The sequence below is a fragment of the Zootoca vivipara genome, chromosome 5, assembly GCF_963506605.1.
Source record: "Zootoca vivipara chromosome 5, rZooViv1.1, whole genome shotgun sequence".
NCBI classification, from domain to species: Eukaryota; Metazoa; Chordata; class Lepidosauria; order Squamata; family Lacertidae; genus Zootoca; species Zootoca vivipara.
In genome coordinates this window covers 63,486,368-63,509,760 of record NC_083280.1, presented here as the reverse complement: position 1 = coordinate 63,509,760, position 23,393 = coordinate 63,486,368, and the positions used below count along the sequence as shown (strand labels likewise).

The window sequence follows — 23,393 nt, the reverse complement described above, 5'->3', positions numbered from 1 at the left end:
AGGACAAGTGGGATAAAAATTTCTAAAATTTTACTGTAATTGGTTAGGTTTGCCTTTGAGGTAGTAATTAATATTTTTCAAGTTTCTAGAATGAGCAACCACTTTCATGCAAATAGAAAGTCACTTTTCTTGCCAGTTTAGTTCTTACACAGCCCACTGCCTACACACCCTTTCCACCAAGGGTTATGCAATACATAGCTGAAACAGTAGAACAGCAGAACATACCTATTTTAAAAATAAACAGAGTAAGCCATACTCCAAGTAATCCCATTGTCATTATTAAATTAATCCATTTGATTAACTGGGCCTCCTCTCTGAATGTGGCTCACTTGTCTTACAACCATTTGAATTCTGTTAAGTTTATCTGTGTTGTGTGAATGTGAAAATGAGCTACATATTGGCTAGAAGAGTCAAATCTCCTTCAGCTATAATGCCAAAAATTTTGGTCTTGCAGTCATGAGCTATTCACTGTTTTTATTTGGGAAGTGGTTTCTGGTTGCCACATAGATTGGGATGTCCATTAAGCTAGCCCCATAGAAAGGATTATTTGTCTGGCTGAATTCCATAAAGTTCTGTGTTTAAATCATGCCCCCCTCTGTAAATATAAAAACACCTTTGGACAGTATCCCCCACCTACCCAGCCTGCCTGCATTTTTCTCTGATAGATGAGAAATACAGGGAGAATACAAAATTCAGAGATTGCTGCAGCAGGGAGGCAGCAATCAGAAAATGAAAACCATATCCATTTGCTGTTCTCAGTTTGATGATAGACTCTGCATTTCTAGGAATAGTCTGTGTGACTAAAATGCAGAGATGCTATTTCAGATAGTATTGTGGGAGCTTCATAAAGATTCAGCGGCATAAAGCAATGTATAGAAATTCACACTAACCCTTTAATTAACTCAGATCTTCATTTACCAAATGGGTTGCTTCAGTTGTCTGCCTCAATCAGATAAGCACCCTTCTGCTGTTTCTTCTACTACATTTAGTAACCCATGTACTATTATCATAGCTCAGTTTTGTCAAGGTTTGTGAAAAACAAAGAAATGCCACTTTGGAGGCTGTAGTGTTTGTTTGTTTTTTTAAAAAACCACATTGAACATTTTTGTAAGAATTTGAGTTTTCTAGTGAGTTTCCTCATTGACATTATTTTGCCAAGATCTGAGATGAATACTGAAGATTAGTGTTGCTGGGAAATACAGATATGTGTGTGCACAGAACTTTTAGTTCTATGTCTAGCCATTTAAACAGATAGTGACAGGTGGTTATGTTTTCACAATGCACTTTGCTGAGTTTTCAGTGCTGTATATATTTATTTCTATTGAGTTCTATGAGGAACTCTTTTAAAAATGCTTTCTACATAAAAAAATCACTCAAGATAGGCATATGGATAAATGTCTTCATCCTTTAGACACCTACTGCAGATTATTTGCTATCGGGGAAACGTGTTGCCCTAACAGTGCTTCTCTCAGTCACTAACCCTAGGACTGTTTGAATTACATGAGCTACTTTCTTCAAAAGCTGAATTTTACAGAAAACAATATATATAGTAATTACTGTTATGCCAATACCCACTATATTTTTCTGTATTTACATGCAGCCAGGAGCTATGGGCGGAGACGAGGTAAAAAAAATATTTTAAATTTTACTGAATATGGTGACGGGAACAGCAAATTGAGGCTATGTACAGCTGGTTATTTCTGTGGGGCAACAGGAGTGTCTTCCCCTTCCTGCCATAGTGGCACTAGTCCCAATATTGGATATGTAGCTTTATAGTTATATGAACATAGAGTGTTGTTGAAAGGAGAGAGATTTTGTTTGTTTCTCTTAAAAAGCACAGTGCTATAGCGGTAGACAGTAGCTGCTGAACTGTCCAAAGAAAAATATTCACGAAATGTTGATATATTGCTAATGGGAAACAAAGTTTAACTATTTTCAAAGATCTATGTGAACAGGTGTGGATCAACATCTATGATCTCACATGCTTTAACAAAAAAAAATTAAAATGGAACTGTTCAATTTTCTATTTTTTTAATTTTTTTTACTTTTAAGCATGTGAGATTATAGAAGATCAAAAATATCAAACATTTGCCTAGATGAGGCACACCTGTGTATACATGTATTGTACCACTGTTCCTGTGCTTTTGGGGACTTCTGGAGGTTTTTACTTTTTCCCAGGCACAGCTCTTAAAGCTATGACCCATTTCAGTTTTCATCAGAGACTATGATAGGACATAATAATATGTGTATATACTGTGGGTAATTATTATTTTATCATGCCACCCCCAAGTCTGTGATGCTCTGTACAGTTTTCCTGTAACAGATTCTTTTTCTGCAATCATGCAATACAGATTTCTAATTGCTTATGGTTAATTTATCACAAATCATTGTTTTACTGCCAAATTTAAAGTTCTTATTTAATACTTGAAACTGAACTTGAGTCATTTAACACATGCACATATTCTGCCTTGATGGTTTTTTCAGTGATACAGTATGTTTTATTACATTGTTGAAGGAGCAGCTTCAGTTTAATGTTATGCTGTGTTTTTTTAAAAAAAACCAGGCTTCTCATTTTAAAATTGAGGTAAAGGTTTCTGCTGAAATTAGCAGGTTAGTCCGGAAGTTTCCTAGGAGAGAGAGAGAGAGATTTGGGGAGGGCGGGGGGAGAACGTTATTCTTACTGGTTTCTGTGCAATCCCACATACGGCTTCTGTGTTTGCATACAGCAAACTTCAGCACCTAGAGCAGGGGTCAGCAAACTTTTTCAGCAGGGGGGCGGTCCACTGTCCCTCAGACCTTCTGGGGGGCGGACTATTAATGGGGGGGGGATGAACGAATTCCTATGCCTCACAAATAACCCAGAGATGCATTTTAAATAAAAGCACACATTCTACGCATGTAAAAACACGCTGATTCCCAGACCCGGGCCGGATTTAGAAGGCGATTGGGTCGGATCCGGCCCTCGAGCCTTAGTTTGCCTACCCATGACCTAGACTAGAGCATAGATAAAGAACTTTGTGACCCTCCAAATGTTGTTGGAGTCCAACTCCCACCATCCCCCGCCAGCATGACCAATGATCTCCAAAACTGATCTAGAGCCAAGGGCTGTCCTTGGAGTACATACTTAAGGGACCATAGGCTGTACTTTTGTGCTTGGATACTTCATGATGAAAAGAAAGTCACAAATCTTGATTTGCATAAGCCTGTTTGACAGCCTAGAATAGATGACCACTTCAAGAAATGTTATTACAGGTATCAACCTCCCCACTCCCTCCCAAAATATTGCCATGCTCTCTGTCTCTAGCCAGTCTACTCAGTCACCATTTCCAGACTTGAATAATATGGCCAAACACTATATCTGCCAATCATTCCAACAATGTGCCACTGGCTGGCTGACCAGTGAGGGCCTACAGGATTTCATGCTTCTCAAATTTCCATATCAGCCATGATATGGCGGCAATCCCAAACACTTAGTTGTAAGTAAGTTCCATTAAAATCATAAGTAAGTCCCATTAAAATATTTCTTAGTAGACATGTATAGCAATGCACTGTTAATATACCAAGGGCTAGAGTAAAAAATATCTTAGTCTTGTGTGCAACCTTCTATTTTAAAAGGCACAAATATTATCTGGCTTTGAAATATAAGCACTGAAGAAAACTATGTGGAGCAGGGAACACATTAGCAACTTGATCCCCCACCCCCACCCCCAGCTAAGCAGAGTTTGTTAGTTAATCAAAACTACTATAAGGAATATTCTCAAAGTTCATGTTCTAACTTGAATAGGGAAGTTTTCTGATTTTTGTATCTGCCTCCTTTTTTTGTCTCTTACGGCAGTGGATACCTGGCTTTTCCCATCATTTCTAGGCAGGGTTACATGATGGTGCTTGAGGCTGGAGGGGAGTATTAGATCTGAGAACCTCCCCTTTTCTACTTATATTTCGTTGCTATTGTTCTGCATGCATGTTACACTTTTCTGTCCTTTTCATTTCTGGTTCTTAACTAAATATTGAATTCTTTCACTTTTAAAATTAGAGTTGTGAATGCAGGATAACTGTTCCCCATTATTTAATTAAGAAGGAATGCAAGAACACACACATTTCAGTAAACCAAATGAGAAAGCAAAACAATCAACGCATTATAGAGTCATTATCCTAGTCTCTATTTTCTTTTACTGAATTTTAGAGAAAATAAAAGAGAAAATTTGAGTCATCTTGCATGTCAAACTTCTGTTGTTGTTTTACTCACATGTAAAATGCAATTTTGAAAAACTGTTTCCAGATAATGAAACTTTGGAAAATTATATTTAAAATGATAATAAAACAGGTTTATTAAGAATGAAAAAAGTTTGTAGGTTGACATTTTCATGGAATAGATGTTGCAGTTGTCTTGCTTTGGGGATTGCTGATGCATCAGTGCCATGGATGCTTATTGGATAACGATGGGCATGCATGGAGCAAGATGCCTTCTATTTTGGCACCAAGTCTATGGAATAGCAAAATGTATTTAGAGTGTTTTTGGGTGCGGCTGCTTAGTATTGTGCTAGAAACATTTACAACTTTTGACCTACTGGATTTTAAAGCAACTTCAATGATTTTTGTTGCTTATAAAATTGTTTAGCTAGTATTTATTATTTTAACTGTCTTGATTCATTTTTTATAGAAAGGGATACAAATACCTTAAATAAACAAAAATCTAGAAAGACCCACAGGGTTAAGACTATCTCTACAATTCTGAACTAGCATAACATTTATAGTAAAAGCTGAGATGACCAGCATTCTTACAGCCACCTGAACCTCCCAGAAATCTTTTTCAGAGGTTTTGGCATGTGGCATTTGGGGCACTGCAGGAGGTGAGGAGTTGAGTAGACCTCTGCCTGATTTGGGGCAGTCCTCTACTCCCTTAGCACACCCAATCCACACCCTTCCTACATTGTTTAGGAAGGGCCTCTGATCCTCTGGAGTGACTCTGGAGTGGGGCACAGGTGGGTATTTTAGGAGATGAGGGTGGGCATGCAAAACTTTCCTTCCATGCACTTTTATGTTGCGATCCAACCCATAGTTTTTGAGTGTATCCAAAATAGGAATTACAGTGTGATTGGATCTTGCAATGGTGTTATATTCTGCTGTGGTCTGTATACACAAACACATGTATACCTGAACTGCTCCCACATTACCACCCTTATCTTCCAAGCAAGGCAGAGAGTATCCCAGAGCCTAATAAGCAAGTCTGAAAACCAAGTTACAAAATGACCTTTTAAGCTCTCCACCTTGCATGCAATTAATTTGTGGGCTTTCAAGCAGCTTTCAACTGTGCAAGGTTGAAATCAAGCAAGTTAATTGTGCGTAAGATGCAATCGTACTATATTGGCTACTTACATTAATTAGGACTTGCTCATGCTTTCACTTTACTCTGCATTTTAGGATGAAATTTTCTTATGCATCCAGCATTTCTTCAAAGAAAGCACCTTAGCACGGAGTGTTCCTCCATGTTTTTAAAATGTTCAATACAGCTGGCCCTTTGAGAACTTTTTAGTTTCCTAAATTTATAATATATTGCCCATTATAATTATTATGAATATCCCAGGTGACAGAATAAGAGATTAATCTTTTGTGTTTGATTTTCCTTACAACAACAATTTCCTAGGCAACTAAAACATAGATGCTGGACAAAACAACAACAACAACAACAACAACAACAACAACAACAAATTATTATTATTATTATTATTATTATTATTACCTCGCCCATCTGGCTGAGTTTCCCCAGCTACTCTGGGCGGCTTCCAACAGAACATAACATTAAAATGCAATAATCTATTAAATATACATTACATTAACATTTACAAAATCCTACCTGCAGGCCTATATTCTAATCAATGTTATAAAACATGAAAATGGCTGCAGATAAATTTTGTGATCTAGAAACAGAATGGACTACTTTATCATCTTTTATCTCCTCTTTCCAAGCTAGCCAAAATTAATTTCTGAACTCACTTGACCACGGTGTGTATTGTGTGCATCTGGATGAATGAGTAAGGGGGTCCCAACATTACCCTCTTCATCTGCACATGTTCAAACTGGTCATTGCTGGTAACATGCTTGATATGTATTCATATCAGAAATGACACTTATTCACATGTATGGTTGGAGGATCAAGTACATATTTTAAAAATTGTGTGGTGGTTGGTTGGTTAGTTGGCATTTGTCTATGCCAGGCATAGGCAACCTCAGCCCTCCAGATGTTTTGGGACTGCAACTCCCATGATCCCTAGGTAACATGACCAGTGATCAGGGGTGATGGGAATTGTAGTCCCAAAACATCTGGAGGGTCGAGGTTGCCTATGCCTGGTCTATGCCATCAACTCCAAGGCATGTGGTAAAGCCCCAGGAAAGGACAGAATCCCAACAGAAGTGCTGAAAGCAAACCTCAACTCGTCCCTCATGATGCATGGTGATCATATAATTATTATCCACAGCATCTGAACCCACCTATATTTGACACAGGTGTCTATCATCATTCATTTTACACTTGTAGATGCTCATCTAAAGTAACAGTGTATTATTGTTCTGAGTACCACTGTTCAAGTCATGCTGTAGTATGTGGTAGACGTAGGCAAGAGAAAACTTTTGTATTCATCTGCAATCAGGGCCGGCTCTACATAGACCCCCGGTGGCGCAGTGCACCACGGCGGGGGGCTGGCAAGCTGGGCGCCGCGCGGAAACCAATTGCGCCCTGCAAGGGCGGGGCGGGCGGCGGAGCGATCTCCGCCCCTCAGCACCAGGGCGCGCGATCTGCTCAAGACGGCGCTGTCTGCAATATAGAATTCACTTACTTCTGGCTACAACAGTGATAGCATAGCATGATAGAAGGGATTTTAAAAGCCATTGGGGACGGACGGACATGAACTGCAACATTTTAAAACACTCTTATAGTTTGTTCATTGAATATGTCTTTCCAGAAAAGTGTAATGTTCTGATTTCTAATACACTACAACATTTTTTGCAGGTCGTTCTTCACTCTTTCCTTTTGAAGATGGCTTCTTAGATGACAGTCATGGTGACCAGTCTTTATCATCGGGTCTTAGCTCTCCAACCCGCTGTCAAAATGGTGAAAGAGTGGAACGTTATTCTAGGAAGGTGTTTGTTGGAGGTCTGCCTCCTGACATTGATGAAGGTACTATGAAATAGTAATGTGCAGTATGGTGGGAGGAAGGGAATTGCTGTCATTTTCCTTTAAGTTCTCTTTCTAAAAGTCTTTACAACTTTTTTTATATATAGATGAAATCACTGCCAGCTTTCGTAGGTTTGGACCTCTTGTAGTAGACTGGCCTCATAAAGCTGAAAGCAAGTCATATTTTCCACCTAAAGGTAATCAGGTTAATATAAGCCTTCTGGTGCATGAAAATGTTCCTTCTGTGTGCGAATGTTATTTTTAAGTATATGTTTTAAGTGCTTTAAGTATTTTTAAATTAAGCTGCTTCTGATGGTAGAATATGGAATAAACACAAAAAGGATGTCCTTTTAACAGTATATTTTTAGAAATGAATTTAGAATTTCAGCACATGAGACTTTGTATGTGAATAGTTTCTTCTCTTTCTCTAAAGACATATGTGGTTCTTGGCTTTTTCTTTTGGCTTTTCAAAGTTCTTTAATCTCTCTCTTGAGCATGTACGCAGGGTCACTCTAACAAAATGCTAGATGCAATACCATTGTTTGCTAGTATTTTAGGACATAAATTCATAACCATTTGCATGAGTGTCCAGCATCTGGATTGTTTAAAAGAGCTTAAAGTTGTTGTAATGCTAGTCCATACAAGACTTCATAGTCACAGGCATACTGTATAGGACAGGAGTAGCCAGTATGGTGCCTTCCAGATGTTGCTGGACTACATTTTCCATCACCCCTGATGATTAGTTTAGAAAAATGTATGCCAATTCAATAGGCTTTATTTTGGGCTGTGAACATACATTTCCTCTTCTCTAGCTGGGTTGAGCTGAGTTGATTAATAGTAAGTGAAGCATCTCTAGCAGTAATATTTTTGAGAGCATGCTGACTAATAAGATTCACGATTCCTATTCAAACTTTTTGGCAGATCACTGGAGGATCATCCACTTGATAATTGTTTATGTTAAAAACAGCTGTATTTTTCCAAAATGATTTTTAACTATAGCAAAAAATGACACAGTGGATATACAATATAAACATGTGGATGAGAAAACCAAAATGAATCAGTTAACCTGCCAGTTTGATTGCAAAGTTTAAAGATGCCTTTCCCCCAAAGAGCATTTGTAGAAGGCTATGATTTTATTTTTATTTTATCATACAGGCCTAGGGTAAAACCTGTTTCTGCTTTACCAGGTGATTCCTAATAGTGTGTGGGTTTCAGAGTTGCCTCACATAAAGAATTGCAGTCCAGGAGAGACTCCTCCCTGGGGGACGGGTGGGGTTTATTTTTGCCTATTTCCCTCCCTCTGTAGCATCCCCATAGGGAAGATTTTCAGAAGAGATGGGAGTCTGAAGGAGCAGGGGGAGAAGGAATTGGCAAAAATCACTTCCCTTCTTCCTTCAGCAGAAGCATCCCATGAGTACAAGGGAACTATGAAGTCAAGCCAGCATGTTTCGTCTTGCTTTAGTTTTAAAAAAATACCTATTGCTGAACTGCAAAAGGCCTTAATTGTTACTGTTGGAAGCAGTTTAAACTACCTTTGAGGAAGCTAAATCAGTGCTCTGTCATGCTTGTAAAAATCTTCTTGAGTAAGATCTATTTTAGCAGAAGACAAGGAAACAGTCTTTTCCTATTTTTATCATGGTTCTAATGTGGGAAACAGCTTTCAAAGCCCCTGCCAGTTGCCCTGAATGTCTGTCTGAAAGTGCTAAAGAACACTCGGTCACAACTGTTCCAGATTATTTATAACTGACTTCTGAGCTGTCAGAGCTTTCAGCACAAACCCATTAAATTCTGTTGGTCAGGTAAACTTGGGAACAGGTACTTAATTGACAACTGCAGTACCATTTCTTCTGTGTTCAAAAGCCTGGTGTCTTTGCAGGTATGTTCACATTCTTATGTCGACAGTCTTTCTTACCATGTTTCTAACTCCTCCCAAGCGCTCTTCTCACCCGTCACTGGTTGTCAGGATGCTTAAAAAATAACCTTGCCAGTGTTTCTTGAGATCAACATCTATGCCAGCTAGCTAAGAGTACGTTTTACTGTACCCTAGCAGCATTTTGTTTTCTTGTGGCTTGTAAATATTTTAAAAGTTTGTCTCAAGCTTATAACTGTAGTTGTGCAACACCATGGGTGTTACATCCCTTTTCTATAAGTGTGTTATATTGTGTTTTGAATCTTCGAGTTAACCCACTAAATCTTTGACCATCCAACCAGCATTGTCACATTCCAACTCCCTTAAGTGAAGGGGAGCTTTTGACACTTGGCAAGTACTGCTTCTTCATGTCACCCAGCAGCTTTTTGGGTTAAAGACTTGGAATCCTACCAAAGATCTACTTGCCATCTAAAGTTGTATGTTCCCATTTCTGCCTTAGTTTTGCAGTGGTCAACATTAGGGAACTCTTTGGTTGTATTTCTGGAATTTCCACCCACAAAGCCTATTATTCCCATTGTTTTGTCAGCCCCACACTTTTTATGTGATGATTATGTACCTCTTAAGTCATTTATTTCCCTGTAATTGCTGGGAAACTTCTCTGTCACTTCTTGGTAATGATGGTTCCAAGGTAGTTGTTGACAGAAGCCCTCCTGGCAGCCCCACTGGGGCAAGCCAGAATGGAATAGTTGACATAGTGGCAAGGAATACCTGAGCTGCACTGGGAAGAGGATGTGTGTTGCTCCCAGGACAGCAACATCTCAACAGTAGACATGAGATCAACTTAGCCAGGAAGTCTGCAATGTAATAAGTTGTCCACTACATCAGCAGAATCACCACTCCTTGTGGTTCTAAGTACTAGGAATTCACATCCAAGGTTGTTGAAACTTTGCATGAGATGTCAGGTAAAGGAGAGAGAATCTATACAAAAGATTTGACAATTTTCCCCCTGGGTTAGTGGTCCTGTACTAAAAAGCAGAACTCCACTCCTTTGGTGTCTTCAGATTTAGGTAATACATATTGAATCAGCTGCTTTCTCTACTACCAAGTTGTGAAAAACTGCCAACAAGGCATTCAACAGCTACAAACAGCTCAAATATTTCACTAAAAGAAATCTAATCTTGGCTAGTGTTAAAGAGGCACAGGGATTAAAAGGTGCCAAAGCTATGGAGCCCCATCTCCCATTCTTTGCCTTTTCTCCACCCTACTTTTTGACTAAGTTAATTTAAATCACATTCCTGAATAAATACTGGCCAACTCTCCCTAGGACAGTGTTAATCAAGAATCCCACTTCTCTTTGTTTGTTTTGAATACCTTGCCTTCCTCTCACTATGGTAGCTTGATGATGATCCACCCTGCTTCCAAGTTGAGTTTATTTTACCGGAGTTTTGTGCCTCGTATGAGTTCCGCTGTTTCTTTTCCACATACCATCTGACCCAGCTAGACAATCAAAATCCCCAGATCTTCCCCCAATGCTCTCCTGTCATTCAAATTCTAAGCCTTATTTACCAGTCAAGTCACATGTTGCCGAAATACAAAGTTTATTGATACTTCTCACGACCCCATTGTTCTTTGTGATCTTTCAGGTACATTATTATTATTCTACACAAACTCTCGGATAAATAATCAGGCACTACTACCTACAGATCGCCTCCTTTTTTACTCCATCCAATGCTTAGGAAGCAGTTGCATAGATGCTATATCTTCCTATTCTACTGATTTAACAAAAAGACCTCTAACTTGTTGTTGAGCACTGTTATTCTGAGATGTTTGACTCCTGAGCCAATTACAGTACTAGGAAATGATACCTTAAAGTCATCACTCAAATGTATATATAATTACTGTTATTTAAACAATCACCACAAATCATTTAAGTATTCTAATGGTTTGTATCCTAAGCTAAATGTGCTGCTTATCAAACACTAATGCTATGGATTAAATATTAAATCAAAAAGCTGTAATTCCAAAGGCCAACCATCTTCATACTATGTTAATAAATAGAGTCTTAGAGTGCTAAGAACATAAGTGTTTTCACACAGCTGACTTCTCGGAATTAAAACTGAGTCCCTATATTTGAACAAGAGATTGCTATTTCTGGTCTCTGAGACATTCAGAAAATGGCTTTCACATAGCATTTTACATTCTCCATATTCTGAAGCACTGCACTGTGTGTGATGTGGGTGTTAGTTCCATCCATGATTTTGCTTCTATGAAAAACTGAAGTAGCATTTATTGTTTTGAAGATTCTTGGAGCGTATTGTATATTGCTGAGGATTACAGTACAGTATGTCCAGGGCAAATGGCAAAGTACCGTATTTTTCTGTGTATAAGACGTCCCCATATATAAGATGACCCCTATTTTTTAAAATCCAAAATTAAGAAATTGGGCCAGAGACCAAACTTGAGCACCAGAACTCAAAGTCGAACCCCTGTGCATTAACCACCCATGTATAAGACAACCCCCCCCCATTTTTTGACTATTTTTTAAAGCAAAAAACATCGTCATATACAGAAAAATATGGTTATAGAGCTAATAAAAGGTATAACTTAGTTGATGCAGTTGTTCAAATTAAAGTATTTAGTTGCAAACAATTGAGTAAAGTGCATTTTGTGCATAAACTTTCTATTAAGTTATGAAATGCCTGTTCTATTACTTAAAATTTGTATCTCACAATTATTCCTAGAAGAGACCCTATAGAAGATACTGTAAAAATCCTAATAGTATTATTTAAAATCTGTATAATTTGTTTAAAATGCCAGGGCCATCTTAAGCATATCGGGCACCCTGGCGCCGTGGTGAGAAGATCGCTCCGGCGCCCCATTTCCCACCGCGGCTGTCTGGCGGGCGCAGCGCTGCTGCAGCGGGAGCAGCCGAGCGGCGCCCCCTAGCGGCCCTGCGCCACCCAGTCTTGCCTTAGAGCCGGCCCTGTAAAATGCTTTATATGCATTATCGTATTTTGTTGTAATTGTATATACAACAGTTATATAAGGTAAATCAGTGTCCTTATACCCCATATTGCAGATGGGGAGAAGTTTCATGAGAGCGGGTTGCTTATCTCAGGCCAGTTAGTAAGTTTACAGCAGAAGCAAGATTTGAAGCAGGAATGCCCTGATACAGAATTCAGTCTCTTAGCCACTATGCTTCATCACGTAAAAATACATTTGAAAATATAATTGGGTACATTAAATAGCAAGCACAGAAAACATCAAAAATGGTACCAGCCAATAAAAGTACGGTAACGCATAAGTGCATGATAAAATAAGAGCTTGGTCAGATATGTTTTAGTAAAGATTTGGATTGATCAGTTAGTCTACGTATGAAAGCAGAGTGATGGAATAGGATAACCAAAGCTCTTAACTAATGTTATCTTAAGGGACATAGGCACAATAAATGTGATTGCTGCAGGGTTTCCCCACTGGCTAACCTGCAGCTGAACTCTTCAATGCACATGCTGTGAAACATAATCCTCTTTACCGCTGTCGTCTTTCTTCCCTACTTCATGTGCCAGGTATGCAAGTGGCACTGCCTAAAATAAATAAAAAACATAGATTGGATGACAAAAAGCTTCAGAGTTTTAATTTTTTGCTTTAAAAAAATGCAAAATTGATAAAATGAGTTTTGAAGAATCCCGTATCCTTCAATTTGCATATTACATGATCTTTAAAACCACACAACTCAACTTCAGTTACGTATGAAGTAGATGATTGTATTTGTCCCCTCAACTTCATCCTGAATGTTCATGTATATAGATGTATGTGTATGTGTGCATTATATATGGGATGATAGCTCTTTCTGTCATCTCTTTACACTTTTAGAATACAAAACTAAAACTTCCTTTTACTATGTTAATGCTAAACTGGTTTCTGAAGTGGTTGATTGTGTTTCATTCACAAAAATAGAAATGTAATTTTCTTACCTTGAAGTTATTCCACCTATTGCTACCGAGTGCCAAATCTAAATCATACCTTAGGTTTGTTTTTTGTCTTGTCTATGAAAGACCACATACTATCTTAAATGTAACACAGTTCATCCTTGCCTCATCAAAATCTTTGTTGTTGTTGTTGTTGTTGTTGTTTGCTCATTCATTTGACTTTGACAAATGCCCTTTTAAAACTGAATATAGCATCTGAACTTTTTAGTATGTCCCTAGTCTACATTTTGTTGCAAATTGTTATGGACTGTACAACAGTTAACTCTGATGCTTTAAAGCTGATGTGATTTTTTTTTGAAAGAAGAGCTGCCTTATAAAGGAGAAAAATGTAATCAAAACAGTAATATGAATATGTGTGCATTGATATTTCTATGCAAAAGGATGTAGTGGCCTGCCAGGAATAACCAAACCATAACAGTTGTTTGTAATCCTGGGTGCACTGATTTAAACAGTGCTCTCATTCTCCTACTCATATTGAAATACCGCCCTTCAATGAGGCCAAACTTAGATTCACGAAATGTTTAGGGGTATGCGTACCCTGCATCCCCCCAGAAAAAAAGCACTGGATTTAAATCAAGTTAACTCAAATTAACGTTTTAAATCAACAAGAAAAATGGCTAATTTAAAGCACTGATTTTAAAAGAAGTTTTGTTTTGAAACTTCATATTTTTTCCTAAATAATGATGCAAACCATGACCACTAAACAAATAATTTAGAGTTGCAAAACCATACTATAAATAATTTTGCATGCTTTCTGTAGAGGGCATATATTTTAATATTCTTACGACCAGCATCCATAACAGTCTGCAAGGTTAACACCTCAGACATATGCATGTTTACTCAGAAATAAGTCCTCTTGAGCTCAGTGGGGCTTTCTCCCAAGTCAGGAAGTAAAGAAACCTGCACACGGTACAGTTTTGTCTTTCATGCATCTTTGCAGCGTTGTTTCTTTTGCCCTTGGCACAGCCCCACCCTCACAGAAAAAGGAGCAAGCAGAAATGAAGTGAACTGATACGTCAAAGCAGGGTAGACTAGAACAGTTTATTTCCAATTAAATTAATAATAAAAGTCATAAAATCTTTTTTAGCTGGAATGAAAGAGAGAAAAAATAAGGTTAGGTCTTTGCCTCGGATTTTTAAAAATTGTTATCAAACCTATCTTTAGTTGTTTTTATTGTACAACTGTGAATCACCTTGAGATTTATATGAAAGGTGATTAATAAATGAAAATAAGCATCCTTCAAATTTCTAAAATTATTCTCAAGCTCATTAAAAAAATTGCAGTGTTTTATTGATTGATTTTAATCTGCTCTGGTTTTATATGGTGTGAAAATATATCATTTTGAGTGTGCATTTTATATTAATTTCCTGTTAGCTGTCTTGGGCACATTCACATGGAAAGACTGAATATAATGTGGATAAATTGAATCTGAGATAAGCAAGATTTCCAGGCTTACCCTCCCATTGAAGAGGGAAAACTGAAGTGGTTGCCGGGTCAGCCGGGGGCAGGAACGATCCACAGGCCTGTCTTGGAGACACTGAGCACATATTCAGAGTCCAGCAGAGATAAAACACAGATGGAGCCAGGCTGAGGTTGTCTACTAAAAGCTACTTTATTAAGCGTAAGGCAGAACAAAAGAAAAACATGTCTCCTCTCGCTGAGAGAAGTCCAAAGAAGAAAAAGTACAAACGGAAACAGAATACAGCAAACATCCGCTCCCGTGATTCCAACAATCTTGGCTGGAATGCATAACACAGGCATGTGACCTGCACAGTGAGAGGAATAGAAACCTAACAGTGGTGTGGCAAAGACCATTTTCATGGGGAAATGTCAAGGGTGCTTCACAGCCAAATGAATGCATACAGCAGATAGTTAACTCTTTCTTAAATAATATTTTATTAAAGCTTTTTCATAATACAATAAGATAAAAGAAACTAATCTAAACAAAAACAAAAACAGAGAAAGAGAAAAAACACCAAAAGAAAACCAATAGAAAAATGAAACAGAAAAAGAGAAAGGGAAAAAAAGAGAAAGAAAAATGAGGACTTCCAATTTTCTGTCTGACCACTACATAAAATTAATTATTCAAAATATTCACTCTAGAAAGATATCCAACTAATCTACTTTCTGTTACACAATAATTTCCCAATCTTTCCCAATAATTTTTCTAATCTTTTCCAATAATTCCAACAATTTTTCAATCCAATTTTCCAGTCCAAATGTCTCAGATTAATTCATTTTGCTTTTTAAACAAAGTCCATCTTTGCCGACACGAGTACAGTGATCATATATTAAAATAATATTCCATAATTATTCCCTTATGTATGGTATTCATTAATTTGTACCCAGTTCTGTATCTTCTGTTCCCATTTCCTGTTGTATTTTCTGTGGTTTTCCAACCTGATTTAAAGAAATGATTCCTCCTATTTACACCTCTTCAAAGAAAAGCCCCCTGCCCCCGATTTCATTCCAAGTTGTGCACAAGTCTCTCTCTCAACTCTATCTCTGCTAGCTCAGGACGTTTCTTCATCTCTCCATCCATTGTTTCATTCCACTCCTCCAACATCACAACTCTATCATTTGACTGTTTCATTCCTCTAAACACCTGTGTGAAGGAGTTTTCCATTTCACCCTCTGTTGCTACCAACTCTATCATTTCACCTTCCTGTTCTGGCAATCCTTTATCCAAATTGTTCTCCAAAGTCTCTGTATCCTCTTTGATTCCGCTTTCCAGTTCATTCTTCTCTTGTCTGCTTTTATTCACCATCTCATCATTCTCTGGTGTAATCATTTTTATTTGCTCATCAAACATTTGCTGAATTGACCCTTCTTAAATCCAGAAAGTAGCTCACACACCAGATGTAAATTTTCACCAGCAGATAGAAAACCTCTCTCAGTGATAAATTATGACTGTCTCAGAGATAATTAGAGAAAGGAAGGCTTTTGCAGACCCTACACCCATTAGGGCTCTTATGTGGGTTTTGGGCACTTAAATCACTCACTCCCGTCCGAGTTCCCAGGAGCTAACTTCTCAGTCTTGTGGCATAGTAAATGGCTTTTTCTGAGCATCAGAGGTTAATCCCTTGTTCTACAGCTTCTACAGCTCTGGATATCTACACTCTCTATGGAGCAGCTGCCACAACAGCAGACCACTCCCCCTCTACCAGTTTATCTACCTTCCCTGATGGACTGCATGACAGAAGCTACACCTGCGTGGAAGCTTCCTCTCCAATCCCTTTTCAATCCCCTCCTGGGAGACAGTGGTGCAGGAGAGAGGGTGGGGAAGCTCCTAGTCCTTCACTTATCTGACCTGCCTTTCCCTCCCCTTCTTCCAACACATCCTGTGCTCCACCCTCCAGCTCTGAAAAGTGCCCTGCTTCCAACTCTTGCTTCCTGGCCTGTGCAGTACCGCATATGTCATTGACCCCCTCTCGTGAGTCAGACCCCCAGTGCACACTTGTCAGCATCCTGCCAGTCCTGACCAGGAAACCCTTTTACCCTGACCCCGGTTGTGTTGGGAGCAGCTCTTCAAAGCTCATTGAAAATGGATCAGTTGACACAAATTTCTTGCATGTTTTCAATGGAGTGTTAAGGCAAAATAGATTTTCTTTATCCCTAGCAATAATTATGCTCTCTCCGTGTTGATTCGTCCTTTTATAGATTAACTTTCATTCTTTACAGAGTGCTGTATTTGTGATGCAGAGATGCTGCTACTGCATAAATTAGTTTAAAGCTTTAATAAGTCCAATAGCAATAAGGAATAATGTCTTTTATGTGGCAATTTTCCTGTGGTTTTGTGACAGGAGGGCACTACATAGGAATAAAGCTGTAAAACTTTTTTTTTACCTCATCTGAAATGTTTATGCACCATTTCCTTGGTTGAATGAGTCAGCTGGCACTGCAGTACATTGCCACTGCCTAAAGAAACCTTCATAGCCTAATATGCAATATCACTCTTCTGCAGTAGCTAAAGTAAGATTAGTCTCTTCTATTTTGCAATTTCTTTAGCACTAATGCCTTTGATGTTTTTGGAAAGCAAGTCACAGCACAGCAACACTTTAAATAAAACTCTGCAGTTCGTATTCTTAAATAAGCTTCTTTGACTTTTCATTTCATCCTTGGATTTTGAAGTACAATTTTATTAGTGTTCAAAGCATACAATTATAAAGTTATAAAATATGCCTGACTCTAGAGCAATGACCATTTATGCTAATTGTAACTAATTTTAAAAAGTTGCCTACATTCCTTAAGGGTTGTATTCAAGTAAGTTATATTCAGGGTAGACCAATTGAAAAATGTGGACTAACATAGATGCACTGATTTCAATGGGTTTACTCTGGGTACAGCTTGGATAAAATACTAAATGTTTTTCTAATGTTTTTCATAAAGAGGGGCCTATATGTCATCTCAGTAAATATAATTTTACAGCAGTGGAATTGGGAGCAACCCACTGCAGTGACATTATAAAGCTTGAAAAACAGTTTTAACACACTTTGTAAAGTGTCAAATGTCTGTAATTTAAACGTATTTTTGCTGAATAGCTATGGTCATAAAGTTTAAATGTTCTTCCCCATTCTGATTAAATGCAGTAGCTGTCTTGAATAGGAAATTCTATGTAAAACATTTCTGAACAGTGCCTGTGCACAGACCAAATTTTATATCTATAAGTGATACGGTATGTTCTATTGCTGATATGCTGTTAACAGTTTAGAACAGGCACCCCCAAACTGTGGCCCTCCAGATGTTTTGGCCTACAACTCCCATGATCCCTAGCTAACAGGACCAGTGGTCGGGGAAGATGGGAATTGTAGTCCAAAACATCTGGAGGGCCGAAGTTTGGGGATGCCTGGTTTAGAAAGATTTCCTGAATTTGAAAATTCAATCTACCGTTTCCAGTAGAAAAACACCTTATTTTTTCTTCATCTTTATCTGTTTGAGTTAATTCAAATATTAATATTTAGCTATGGATCCAAGATATCTCATAGGAACACTTAAAAGAAGGGCTTTTCAGATGCTTGCTTAGCATAGAATTATTGTTTATAAATGGAGAGTTATCTGTCTTTTAGCCTGATCCTCTACCTATGAAGTGGCTAAGAGTGGTCTGTTCTATTTCATCGTTGGCATAGGATCATATCTAATGGTGAGATACAAACGGAAGAAAACCAGCAAGAGTCTTGCTGTCTCCTGTCCCTCTTAATAATTACTGCAGGGGGTATGGGTGCTGAAATGCTGATTCAGCTGCATATACAAGTGCTTTGGAGCGCACAACTTAAGAGTTACCTTAACACCAAGCCAGCCCTTCTTGCTACTGACTTTTATGCTGTTGCATAGGAGGTAAAGTGGTGAGGCGCAACAGTCCAACACCCTGCATACACACACTCTACATCTGTACTGTATTTATACTAGTCCATTGTGTTGCTGGTGACAACCTGTGCATGCTCCAGGGTGAGGGAAGCCTTGGAGACATGCAGACGGTGGGGAGAATAAACAAGTGGAGGGCAGAGTGGGCAAATAAGCTGGTTGTGCAGCGGGGAGTAGGTTGAGCAGGAGGAGAGGTGCAGTAGCATGGGCGAGTGTGTGGGGCCTGTGGCAGTTGAGCAAGAGGGGTAGTGAAGGGTTGATGGCCAGTAAAATGAGCAGGGGCATCTGCTGTGTGTGTGCGTGTGTGTGTGCGTGCACGCATGCTATTTCTTCCTACAGCTATCAGGCCCACTTATGCCCCAGCATAACATTTTTGCTTGTGAATTTATGCAAGTACAGCAATAATTAAATCCCATCCTGAGCTTTCATGCAAATAATGCCTTAGGAGGTCAGGTGTAAACAAAACTTGTAATTGACCCTGTTCGCGTCTGGAATGTTTGTATATGCCTTGTTTCCACAACAACGTTGTGTCTTGAATCAACTGTCTCCACGACACATCTGTCATACAGAATCCATGCCATGTTTTCATTTTAATATTTGTGTATTTAAATGCATTGCTTTGCTACAAGAATTTATATCTTCTGACTTTATTCCTGTTTTGTAATTTTGTTCTCTTCCAAGGTTATGCCTTTCTGCTATTCCAGGAAGAAAGCTCTGTGCAAGCTCTAATAGATGCCTGTCTGGAAGAGGATGGGAAACTTTATCTATGTGTATCAAGTCCCACTATCAAGGACAAACCAGTAAGTAAATCAACATACTACCTTTAAAGTATATATATATAAATATAGCTGAAAGTCAACTACTGTTGTGCAAAAATGGCTGTCTCTGTCCTGTTATTTTGAATGTTATACTGGCATATTGCTTTAGCGTATATTGACCATGTTAAACTTCAGTAAATGTCAGAACAATTTAGCATTCAAAAGTCTTTCCTTTGAGATTGTATAATAGATTAATGCCCTGGTCCAACAAACGGATCCATGTACGAGCGCTCTAGTGAGCACACAAAACAGCTTTATCATGCGTGTTAATGTACTCTTTATGTGCATCCCTTTCCACGTGCTGGTTAGCTCCTTTCATTTGAAATGTAGATACTCCAATGTAAAAGAAATTATTTGCAAGTGTATATGGCTCTTTCGACTGGGTTGTGAGTCAGTTTGTGTATGGGATGTTTAAGCTTGCAAATAACAACCTTATTTTTCCTTAAGTTCCATTGCTGCAGACATAACAGTACTGAATTCTGTAGAGTTGTAGGCAGCCTAGCAGTACTGCATGAAAAGTAAAATATCACAAGTGAATGATATTTCATGGTGTAAGGCAGTGTATAGGTAAAACACATGAGCTGATATTTTTACATTCTTATTCAGTCTTAATATATAGTCTAACATTAGTGAACAGGCTTTTGGTTTGTGTGTGCTCCTGCCGCCACCCCCGTAAGTATGGCCACAGTGAGACTTTTGGTTCCATCTAGTGAGCACCAAGGAGATACAGCATTGGTTATGGGCAAGCCTGCTGCCTGCATCCTTTTACATAGCTGCGTAAGTTGATGCTTTTATGATGGTGCTTAAGTGCAGCGTATCTGTTCTGACTAATTCTAGAACACCCCATCTTCATTGGTTTGTATTTATATGGAATTAACTGGTTATACTGCTAACTATTAGAAATGGGAAAGGATTAAAAGTTGTCACTTGACTTTTGTTACTTTCAAAATAGAAGTTTAAAATGAAGCTGATCTTTTGGCTTTTTCAGGTGCAAATTCGACCTTGGAATTTAAGTGACAGTGACTTTGTAATGGATGGCTCTCAACCTTTAGACCCCAGAAAAACTATTTTTGTTGGAGGAGTCCCACGACCCCTCAGAGCTGGTAAGTGAATATGTTTAATGGTTACCAAAATCATGAACAATGAAACGGTTAATGATTGATGCAGTAATAGTCTCTAGAGCTTGTCATTATATTTCAAATTGGCAAAGACTTCGATGTGGTTTTTTCCCTTAGGCAGCAAGATTAAGGAACAGACTACACATTATACAGTATTATGTCAGTTTAAATAATTATCTTCATTAAATGTTTCTTGAAAAAACACTTGCATTGAGATACTGACCGCTCTGCATTTTAAACAGTGAAATGTAAAAAAATTCATTTTAAAAGTGTAATCAGTTGATTCTCATAGATAGGTAACTGATAAGAACTTGTTTACATTTCTGGTATTCTGTTTGTCTTTGTTTATAAAGTTTGTTTTCTGTTGCATTTGGCTTTGTTTGCTTTTTTAGGATTTTTGTCTTTTACACGGTCAATCATTTCCATTTCCTGTTTTAGATTACTTGGGGCTATAACTGTTAAGAATTTTGCTTTTTTATATATGTAGACTAGTCACAAATTAGCTTCTGGAAGTTGAATGAATGTATAGGTATTTTATAGTTTAATATTCTTTTACAGTTGAACTAGCAATGATTATGGATCGTTTGTATGGAGGAGTCTGCTATGCTGGCATTGATACGGACCCAGAGCTGAAATACCCAAAAGGTGCTGGTAGAGTGGCTTTCTCCAATCAGCAGAGCTATATTGCTGCTATAAGTGCTCGCTTTGTCCAGCTCCAACACAATGACATTGATAAACGGGTAAGCAAAATGTCATATGACTGATTGACACGGCTGACAAATTGTGCAGGCATCTTAAGTGGGCTCAAATCATTTGCCCATCTTATGCACCACTTTCTCCTCCAACTAAAAATTGCTATCAAGAATCTTGGGCTGTGGCCTTTTCAAGTCCTACTTGAGGAGATCTTTTAACTGGAGATACCAAGGAACGTTCTTCATGTAATGCATGACCTCGACAGCAGTGCTACGAGCCCTCCCATGAGTTTGTGATTGATCACTTGAAGTCTGTTTTAATGGCCAAAATTTAGTGTTTGCTATATTTTAAAATGTAAATTCTTTCCAATCTCAAATGGGTTTCAATAACAGTGTGCAAAATCAATATTGTCTTCATAAGTGAAGACATAGTACAATTTCCTTATTACTTTTTTCTCCTGGAAATGTTCCATTTCTGTAATATACTTTTGGATATAACAGTAGTTGGGCAAAAGTACTGTGGTTAAATGTGGGAAGGTGGAAGAATAGCAGATATTCAAAAGTATGTGAGGTCAAAGCAACAATACCCTTTCCTTTGAAAATGATTTCCTTCATAGTCTTAATTCATCCCAGAGCAAAAACTGCTGCTGTTGGTATTTTAACAAAAATTGTTGTGAAAATGGCACATGTATATTTGTACAGGCTTAACCTTTTTTACATAGAAATGTATTTTTTATGAAATAAAATAGGGAATGTGAAAAAAATCCAAAGATTTTAGCTTTTTAAAGCTCTAATTGAATATCCAAATGGCACTGCCACCCCACCCCACCCAGGAGAGAGCAAACTCTCTAGACTTTACTTAGAAAAAAAGAACCCACATAGATTTTAATGAGAAATATGTAAGCATGTTCCATTGAAACCAGTGAGATATAAGGATGCTTAACTTTGGCTGACTCATATCCTTACAGATTTATAATTTTTAAGTGTGATGAATCTGATAGGGCTTAATCTATAAAGCCATTAATTCTTGCATGACTGGAACCATCAGTGTTAATCCTGAGTCATGCTGTCGCTTTGGCTCAAATGCTGAGCTCAGAATATAATTACCTTGACACTGAATCATTATAGACTTATTTTGGCAATAGCATCTAATGTTATGAAAAGAAAAATGGGACAGGACAAGAAAGACAAGGCTTTTTCTACTCTGATCACTTTTTCCAGTGATCATGACAAGGTTAATGTTTTAATGTGGTTGTTTTATTGGGCTTGAAGTTCTACGTTTAGATCACTGTCTAGTACTTTAAACTTGATCCTAATATAAAGTAGATCCTAAACATTTGCTATTGTAATAGGAGTGGGGTGCTATTAATACGTCAAAAGGATTTAAAAGAACAGATTTTGAAAACATTAGACTTTTATGCTGATGTATGAAGGCTCATTCATGGGTTACGTAACGATGCAAATGGAAGTTCCAGCAAATGCTTTGAAGCATAGCAGACTCCCTAGGTCGATGGTGACTGACATTGTCAATGACTTCTAGTTCCTTCCTCCTCCTGCAGTCTTCCTCCCCAGACTTCTCTCTTTTTCGGTGCAGTTCTCCAAACGCTGCAGGAGAGCTGTGGCCAGGAAATAACGAGGGTTAGTTTTTGTAAGGTTTCTGGATAGACTTGCTCTAGCTAAAATTGGAACTGAGAATTTTGATACTATTAACCTGGAAGGTTAATTTAATAGTAATGAAACAAGGACACATTCTTGCTGCTCTTGCCTGAGGCTTGTCTTGCAATATGGGTGTCCATGTGGAGGTGGCAATTGTCCCCACTCTAGTCCTGATTCCCATCTTTAAGTTTACTTTGTCCCCACCCCAGAAAGACTCCTGTGGACACCCATGATGGTAATGTACAATTGTGGGAGCACTGACAGATCACTTTCTAAACCCATGCACTTCTGTGATGTGACAAACTGTACCAGCCAGAAGCACCACATTGTCTCTGATACTGAAAAGCTAAGTAGAGTGTGTGTTGTTACTGACTATTCTGGCAAGTTTATACACTATACAGGTTTGCCCTGCATTCAGATGAATGAGATGAATTCACAGAACCTTCTTTATATTTTGGGTTATTTTGTGTTTCCCCTCCCCTTCTGTAGGTGGAAGTGAAGCCATATGTGCTTGATGATCAGATGTGTGATGAATGCCAGGGCACTCGCTGTGGTGGAAAATTTGCTCCATTTTTCTGTGCCAATGTTACCTGCTTGCAGTATTACTGTGAATACTGTTGGGCCAGCATTCACTCTCGTGCTGGGCGAGAGTTCCACAAACCACTCGTGAAGGAAGGGTGGAACTGAAGAAATTGAAGGGAGAAGAGAGTGCTGCCTC

The 23,393-nt window shown here is 38.3% G+C and overlaps 1 protein-coding gene across 1 annotated transcript in view; it reads left to right on the top strand.

Moving 5' to 3' along the window:
- The window catches only part of CPEB3 (cytoplasmic polyadenylation element binding protein 3), a 63,752-nt gene extending 40,602 nt beyond the window's left edge, over positions 1–23,150 (top strand). Inside the window, exons 5-10 of the mRNA XM_060274850.1 lie at positions 1,601–1,624; positions 7,007–7,174; positions 7,279–7,368; positions 19,073–19,191; positions 20,198–20,312; positions 20,886–23,150. Of these exons, the coding sequence (XP_060130833.1) occupies positions 1,601–1,624; positions 7,007–7,174; positions 7,279–7,368; positions 19,073–19,191; positions 20,198–20,312; positions 20,886–21,091 (722 nt within the window). The 3' untranslated portion in view covers positions 21,092–23,150. The remainder of the gene's footprint in view (positions 1–1,600; positions 1,625–7,006; positions 7,175–7,278; positions 7,369–19,072; positions 19,192–20,197; positions 20,313–20,885) is intronic.
- Positions 23,151–23,393: the final 243 nt, after the last annotated feature.